This window comes from Bombina bombina, chromosome 1 (assembly GCF_027579735.1).
Source record: "Bombina bombina isolate aBomBom1 chromosome 1, aBomBom1.pri, whole genome shotgun sequence".
Classification (NCBI taxonomy): Eukaryota; Metazoa; Chordata; class Amphibia; order Anura; family Bombinatoridae; genus Bombina; species Bombina bombina.
This window is the reverse complement of record NC_069499.1, coordinates 1,124,932,033-1,124,940,664: the sequence shown is the minus strand read 5'-3', so window position 1 is coordinate 1,124,940,664 and position 8,632 is coordinate 1,124,932,033. Positions and strand designations below refer to the sequence as shown.

General features: G+C 42.3%; 1 protein-coding gene across 1 annotated transcript in view; it reads right to left on the bottom strand.

The window, feature by feature from the left end:
• Window positions 1-8,134, bottom strand: part of CASC3 (CASC3 exon junction complex subunit) — a 156,257-nt gene extending 148,123 nt beyond the window's left edge. The window contains exon 1 of the mRNA XM_053698315.1: window positions 7,892-8,134. Within this exon, the coding sequence (XP_053554290.1) occupies window positions 7,892-8,071 (180 nt within the window). The 5' untranslated portion in view covers window positions 8,072-8,134. The remainder of the gene's footprint in view (window positions 1-7,891) is intronic.
• Between the last annotated feature and the right edge of the window lie 498 nt (window positions 8,135-8,632).

Here is an 8,632-nt window from a genome sequence, read left to right as displayed (position 1 = left end):
AACAGTAGTGACAATGCAGTTGAGCAGCGGTGATGGCGGAGCACAGGTCCTACATGCAGCATGGCCTCCCACTCTCTCACTGCCCACCTCTCTCTACATAAGGCTGTTCAGCAGTGGTGACATTGGAGCAGCGGTGCAATGCAGCTCAGCAGTCGTGACATTGGAGCAGCGGTGCAATGCAGCTCAGCAGTCGTGACATTGGAGCAGCGGTGCAATGCAGCCTAGTAGTCGTGACATTGGAGCAGCGATGCAATGCAGCTCAGCAGTCGTGACATTGGAGCAGCGGTGCAATGCAGCTCAGCAGTCGTGACATTGGAGCAGCGGTGCAATGCAGCTCAGCAGTCGTGACATTGGAGCAGTGGTGCAATGCAGCCTAGTAGTCGTGATATTGGAGCAGCGATGCAATGCAGCTCAGCAGTCGTGACATTGGAGCAGTGGTGCAATGCATCTCAGCAGTCGTGACATTGGAGCAGTGGTGCAATGCAGCTCAGCAGTCGTGACATTGGAGCAGCGTTGCAATGCAGCCTAGTAGTCGTGACATTGGAGCAGCGGTGCAATGCAGCTCAACAGTCGTGACATTGGAGCAGCGGTGCAATGCAGCTCAACAGTAGTGACAATGCAGTTGAGCAGCGGTGATGGCGGAGCACAGGTCCTACATGCAGCATGGCCTCCCACTCTCTCACTGCCCACCTCTCTCTACATAAGGCTGTTCAGCAGTGGTGACATTGGAGCAGCGGTGCTAGGCAGTTCAGCAGAAGTGACATCGGAGCAGTAGTGCAATGCAGTTGAGCAGCATTGATGGAGAAGCGCTGATCCTACATGCAGCTTGGCATCCCACTCTCAGAATAGGATAAAACAGCTTCTATACACAAAAGTGGCAAGTATTTAGAGTGACCTCTAAGGTCATTGTTAACACCTGTATTTGTCCTACTATTTCATGTCAAAATGTCTGCTGTGAAAAAGGTCTATTATACCAGGTTTGTGCAAGACATGCTTGAGCATTACATACAAATGTGGTATGAGTTTAATTGGAAGCTTGCTAATAAGACCAACTTTCAATCACATCATTACATTCAAAATGCCAAAGATTACAGAATTTGACAGACATTAAATCATACTTTTGCATCAGCAAGGCCACTCAAAAGGAAAATCAGCAAACAAACTGGATTGAATCAGGTAACTTTCAAAATCTGATGAGAAGTTTTTCAGAGTTCCTTATTTAAAGGGACACTGAACACAATTTTTTTTCTTTTGTGGTTCAGATAGAGCATGCAGTTCTAAGCAACTTTCTAATTTACTCTTATTATCAATTTTCTTCGTTCTCTTGCTATCTTAATTTGAAAAAGGCATCTAAACTAAGGAGCCAGACAATTTTTGGTTCAGAACCATGGACAGTATTTATCCAACAATCAGCAAGAACAACCCAGGTTGTTCACAAAAAATGGGCCGGCATCTAAACTTACATTCTTCTTTTTCAAACAAAGATACCAAGAAAATGAAGAAAAATTGATAATAGGAGTAAATTAGAATGTTGCTTAAAATTGCATGCTCTATCTGAATCACGAAAGAAAAAAATTGGGTTCAGTTTAAGAGACTGGAAAAAGTCCAGCAAGGACCTGGCTCAGCATCTGGCAGCTTCATCGGGATGCCAAGTTGACCCTTCTACAGTCCAGAGAAGCTTGATCAGGAATGGCCTTTGTGGAAGGGTAGCAGCCAAGAAACCACTTTTTCGGAAGGGGAACAGGATGAAAAGGCTAAGATATGCTAAAGCTCACAAAAGGTTAGAATGAAGATCAGTGGAAGAGAGTATTATGGAGTGATGAATCAAAGTTTGAAATTGACAATATGTGAGAAGAAGAGTTGGAGACAGATGGAAGAATGAATGCTTGTGGCCTTCAGTGAAACATCATGAAGGGTCTGTCCTGTTTTGGGGCTGCATTTCTGCCAGTAGTGTGGCAATATTGTCCAAATTAATGGGATCATGAATGCTGAAAAGTACAGACAGGTTTAAATTCATCATGCCATTCCTTCCAGAAATGATTTTATTTTTCAGCATGATAATGATCCCAAGCACAGTGCCAATGCAGTGAAATCATATTTGGAGAGAAAAAAAAAAGCTGATCAAACACTGACTAACATGGGCTGGCCTCCACAGAGTACAGACCTGAATATTATAGAGGCAGTATCGGGTCACCTGGACAGAGAAAGAGAAAAAAAACACACACACACACACAATCTAAATCTAAAGAGCTCTGGGAAGTGCTGAAAGAAGCTTGGTATAATATACCAGAAGATTACTTCAGAAAATTTCAGGACAGTCTCCCCAAAAGAGCTCAAGATGTGCTTAGTGCCAAGGGAGGTAACACTAAATACTGACTTTTGCCTGAAGAAGCCATTTTGTTCTGAAACTTGTGTGTGGGGGGGTATATTTAGTGTACATATTTCCATTATTTTCTGTTTGTATTTTGTAATAAAGAGACTAAAACATAAATATTGAAGGTCACTTGCTTTACCAACAAAGCTGGTAGTAGACTTTTGCACAGTAGTGTGTGTATATACACACACAGTATCTAACAAAAGTGAGTACACCGCTCACATTTTTGTAAATATTTTATTATATCTTTTCATATGACAACACTGAAAAAATTACTTTGCTACAATGTAAAGAATGTAAAGAAGTGAGTGTAGTGTATAACAGTGTAAGTTTGCTGTCCCCTCAAAATAACTCAACACACAGCCATTAATGTCTAAACCGTTGGCAACAAAAGTAAGTATACCCCTAAGTGGAAATGTCCAAATAGGGCCCAATTAGCAATTTTTCCTCCCCAATGTCATGTGACTCGTTAGTGTTAAATTTGGTGTTATCGCTCTCACACTCTCTCATAATAGTCACTGGAAGATCAACATGGCACCTCATGGCAAAGAACTCTGAGTATCTGAAAAAAAAAAGAATTGTTGCTCTACATAAAGATGGCCTAGGCCAGTGGTTGACAAATCTGTTTAAAATTTAGGAGCAAGTAAGAATATTTAGGAGCCAGAAAAACTTTTAGGAGCCAGACAGTGGTATTTCTATATAGAAATATGGTGAGTAATCCAAAACGTTAGGAGCCAGGGGTAAAATTCTAGGAGCCAGTGGCTCCCTGGCTCCTGGGTTTGTTGAGCTCTGGCCTAGGCTATAAGAAGATTGCCAAGACCCTGAAGCTGAGCTGCAGCACGGTGGGTAAGACCATACAGCGGTTTCACAGGACAGGTTCCACTCAGACAGGCCTCGCCATGGTCGACGAAAGAAGAGGAGTGCACATGCTCAGCGTCATATCTAGAGGTTGTCTTTGGGAAATAGATATATGAGTGCTGCCAGCATTGCTGCAGAGGTTATAGGGGTGGGGGTCAGCCTGTCAGTACTAAGACCATATGCCGCACACTGCATCAAATTGGTCTGCATGGCTGTTGTCCCAGAAGGAAGCCTCTTCTAAAGATGATGCACAAGAAGGCCCACAAACAGTTTGCTGAAGACAAGCAGACTAAGGACATGGATTACTGGAACCATGTCCTTTGGTCTGATGAGACCAAGATAAACATACTTGGTTAAGATGGCGTCAAGAGTGCGTGGTGGCAACCACGTGAGGAGTACAAAGAAAAGTGTGTCTTGCCTACAGTCTAGCATGGTGTTGGGAGTGTCATGGTCTGGGCCTGCATGAGTGCTGCCGGCTTTGGGGAGCTACAGTTCATTGAGGGAACCATGAATGCCAACATGTACTGTGACATACTGAAGCAGAGTATGATCCCCTCCCTTCGGAGACTAGGCTGCAGGGCAGTATTCCAACATGATAACGACCCCAAAAACACCTCCAAGACGACCACTGCCTTGCTAACGAAGCTGTGGGTAAAGGTGATGGACTGGCCAAGCATGTCTCCAGACCTAAACCCTATTGAGCATCTGTGGGCATCCTCAAAATGGAAGGTGGGGGAGCGCAAGGTCTTTAACATCCACCAGCTATGTGATGTCGTCATGGAGGAGTGGAAGAGGACTCCTGTGGCAACCTGTGAAGCTCTGGTGAACTTCATGCCTAAGGAGGGTTAAGGCAGTGCTAGAAAATAAAGGTGGCCACACAAAATATTGACCCTTTGGGCCCAATTTGGACATTTCCACTTAGGGGTGTACTCACTTTTGTTGCCAACGTTTTAAACATTAATGGCTGTGTGTTATTATTAGGGGACAGCAAATTTACACTGTTATACAGGCTGTAGACTCACTACTTTACATTGTAGCAAAGTGTAATTTCTTCAGTGTTGTCACATGAAAAGATATAATAAAATATTTACAAAAATGTGAGATATATATATATATATATATATATATATATATAACAAATTTAGCAGATAGTCCAGCACTATTTTCCTTTTCTCTCTCAAGGAGTATCACATATCATGCAAGAAATGTAAGATCTCATACAACAGTGGTGGAGAGATTTATACAGGGTAAAAGGGACCTTGAAGAAGGAAGGCTATTACTCCATTATGCAACAACATGCCATAACCTGTGGATAGCACTTGATTGGAGCCAATTTCCTCCTACAACAGGACAATGACACAAAGCACAACTGTAAACCATGCAAGAACTATTTAGGGAAGAAGCAGTCAAGCTGGTATTCTGTCTTTAATGGAGTGGCCAGCACAGTCACCAGACATCTACCCTTTTGAGCTGTTGTGGGAGCAGCTTGACCGTATGGTATGTAAGAAGTGCCCATCAAGCCAATCCAATGTGTGGGAGGTGCGTCAAGAAGATTACCTCAACAAATTGATGATGCAATTAATTGCGATTATGGGTATGCAATATCTGAATCATAGGAGGTTGGAAAACATTTTTTTTTTTTATCAAAACAAGTCCAAAACTGCTTCCTTAACCCCTTAATGACCACAATGTACCCTGTATGTCACTGGTCGTTAAGGGTTTTTTCAGGACATAATAGCACAAGTCTAGCAAGAACACGCTATTAATGCACTCCCTCCAGCAGGCTTTGTGGAATAGAGCAGTCTCAACACTGGTGGCAAGACCGCACTATAAAACAATCAAGTCCCAAAAAAAGGCCAGCGACATACAGGGTACGTCGCTGGTCCTTAAGGGGTTAACATGTCACATCAGTCACACAAATGCTAAAGCCCAGGAGTAGCTCTGATCACTCCTCTAAGGGGTGGACCAGGAAGCATCACAGTGTCACAGTACGTAGCGCTACCACCGCGATAGGGAGATACAATTCTAGAAGCAAGTGGGTCAGTGAAGCAGCGCTGCAAAGCGAAAGCACTGACAGTTCCAGCATGTGTCCCATTCTGTCTGCAGACATGTTGTACTTTCTGTGACGACATCCGAGGTCACAGCATGTCCTGCCTCGGGAATGCTGACAAATCAAGAATACAGACCACACTAATGCTTTGTTAAGTTGGTGACCCACACTATGGCTGTCAGGAACCGAGTGCAGTTGTGCTATAAAAGCATGGGTCTGCTTCTTATCAGAACTATCCAAAAAAGGCAAGGTTTGGGAAGAGTGGCTTTTATTACCAACATCTGGGGAAACATATACAAGGTGCAATCTGTTCTTCTCAGAAGAGTGATTATTATAAAGGCAGAAATGTCAGAAAACAATGTTCCTATGAAGATACCAAGTTGAGGTTTATCAGAGGTAACACTCTAAGCTATCTTAAAACATGCTTTAATCACATTTATGATACTGAATGACCAAATATGACAGACATGTCAGGTTTGGTATTAAAATAGTCCTCATGATGTCACAGTGGAATCGCCTATAAGTGTATGTGTACTGTATTAATATAAATTTAAATAGGTTATTCAATAACTCAAGCAAGGGGTGGCTACGTTCCTTGCCCACTTTGGAAGGGGCCTTTTACGAAACCTTTAACTGTGATTTCAGCAAAATAAAATTGTCATTCTTCATGGGAGGCTGCGTTTAACAGCGTGAGTGACCATCTTTCCATGCCAAACTCCCTTGAAAAAGATATCTAAGCTAGTACAGGTATTAGGTTCTGCTTAGACCTTTTTATTTTAAAAACTGTTTTGCTTTTGTGCATAATTGTGTTTATCTCCTTTTGTTATAAGTACATTGTCACTCTTTTTTGTTCATAATAAATGTTCCTTAAGTTTTTTTCCCTTTATCTAATATTTGAACCACATTACTGTGAGACTGGTAATAACAGTATTGTGTTTTAAGATTGATTTTTGCCACATTGTGTTTTGGGATTTTTTAATCTGTTAGTCTATATTTTTATTTTTTAGGATTTCCCATATAATAATCTTAAAGTGGTGGCAGCAGAGATAGTTTAGTGTGGGTGGAATTAAAGGGGAGTTTGACATTTTTCTAGGTTTAGTCCAGACTAGATAGTGTTTGTTAAAAAGAAACAGGAAACACCAAAATGTAATTTCATTATTTGGATAGAACATACAATTTTACAAGTTTGACTTTAAATTTTCGACAAATTTGTTTAACATTTAGGAGCCAGTAAGAATATTTAGGAGACAGTCATACTTTTAGGAGCCAGGCAGTGGCATTTGTATATATAAATATGGAGAATAATCTGAAAAAGTTAGGAGCCAGGGGTAAAATTCTAGGAGCCAGTGGCTACCTGGGTTTGTTGAGCCCTGCTTTAAAACATTACGTTAAATTTAAATTCACTTTAAGTCACAGGCTTTCCTGGAGTGGCTAGACTGTGACAAACGGGTTAAGATGGAAAGGGTTGGTTAACCCTTTCTGTGAATTTTTTTTAGCGTAATTTGCAGAAGCACTTCTTTACAAAAAGGGTGATTGATTCATGGATTAAACTTCCACAAGTGGTGGCAATGACAAACACTGTGGGGGACTTCAAAAATGCATGGGACAAGCATAAGGCTATCCTACGAACTAGATACGTTTATACTTGTTGCGCCTATGGTTCTTATCTATCATCAAAATCTTTGTTACCATGACAAACTGGTGACTCTGTCAGGGTTGGTTAACCCTGTACGTCACACACCTCTATACCTTACACTCTCAAAATATCTAACAAAAATTGACCTTGATCCACTCAAAGCCCATTGTGTTGCTCTCTTCCATCCCAACCCCCTCAGCTATCTACATGCATCCTCACAATACCCTGTTCTCTTGCCACCAACCATCCCATTGCTTCTCCCTTACATTGCTCTGCTTTCTCATCAAGTCCCACCATTGTTTTGCTCTTTCTCCAATGCCCCCTACATTGCTCTGTATTTTAACCACCTTTTCCTCGGGGGCGCTTAGTCTTCTCTCTCACAACCTCTCTGCCCCAACCTTGCACATACGCCTCTGTCTCGCCACCTCTATATCCACCCACCTCATGCTTAACCTTCTCTATCATCTCCTCTTTCCCACCCACTGTGCTTAGTCTTCTCTCTTAGCCACTACTTCTCACACCCATAGCCCTTAGTCTTCTCTCTCACTTTGATCTCTCTCTAACTTACTTTTCCTGTTGCTTCATTCTCTTGCCAACTCCATCCCTCTGTGTTTTTCTGCATTACTGCCACCTCATTTGTCCCTATTCCTTTGCACTACTGCCACCTCCCTTCCCTTGATGTTTTCCATCCTTCTCCAGCTCTATTGTAATTTACTCTATTTGTCCTCTCACACTGCTCTGCTTCCTCCAAACCTCACTCTTCCCCCTGCTTCAACCCCATGCTGTTCTACTCGCCCTACCTATTCCCATTATTGCCATTTTCTCATTTCCCAATATTGATCTTTCCTACCTTAAATCCATGTTGGTTTCATTTATCCCCTAACCTGTTTACGAAAAAAACAACCCCCTGTTGCTTTCACTCACATAAATATTAGTTTATTGCTCTACACATCCCCCATAAGCTAGTACTTACACACTCAGATTCATTCCCCTTGACGATATGGTCTGCTCTTCTTAGCACTGGTTCTCGGGTTTCAACCTTCTGTTGTCCTGGCTGAACAGCAGACTCAGTACTTTCACTGCCAGATTCCTCTTCTTCCTCTTCACTATCATCCTGAGACGCTCGTCTCCGCCGCCGCCTCCTATCCGCCATATCAGCTAGCGGGCAATCGGCGGGGCTTCCAAAGAACCACAACACCCAGCATGCAGCGCAAAAGGCCGGAAGTGCCTTGCGACGTATAGGAGACTAACTAGAAATCCCTCAGTACATAGCGTCTTCATAGGAGGTACATTCCCAACATGCAAAGAAACGAAATAGTAGAATACAACTTCCAGCATGCACTGGTGTAGTTGCAGATCTTCATTAGGAAAGTAACTTTTGTGACTACAACTCCCAAGATGCGTCTATTTGGAAACCGGAAGCATGCGTGATTCTAGGTTTTGCATGAGTTCCCGTTCTAGACTATGCAGAAAAGGACTACGACTACCATGCTGCCTTGAGTTTTGGTATGATGGTTACGTTTTCGAACAATAAAGACGTATTAGACAGTTCAAACGCGTGCATTGTAGTTGCCTAGAGATGGATATTTCCATATTCCAGAATGCTTTGCGTCACTGTGTCCTCAAGATATGGGTCATAAAAATATATCATGTGACCACTCTTTTTGACTTGAATTGTACTATAGTCTTTGAAGGGACGGTACCTTGTAATTAC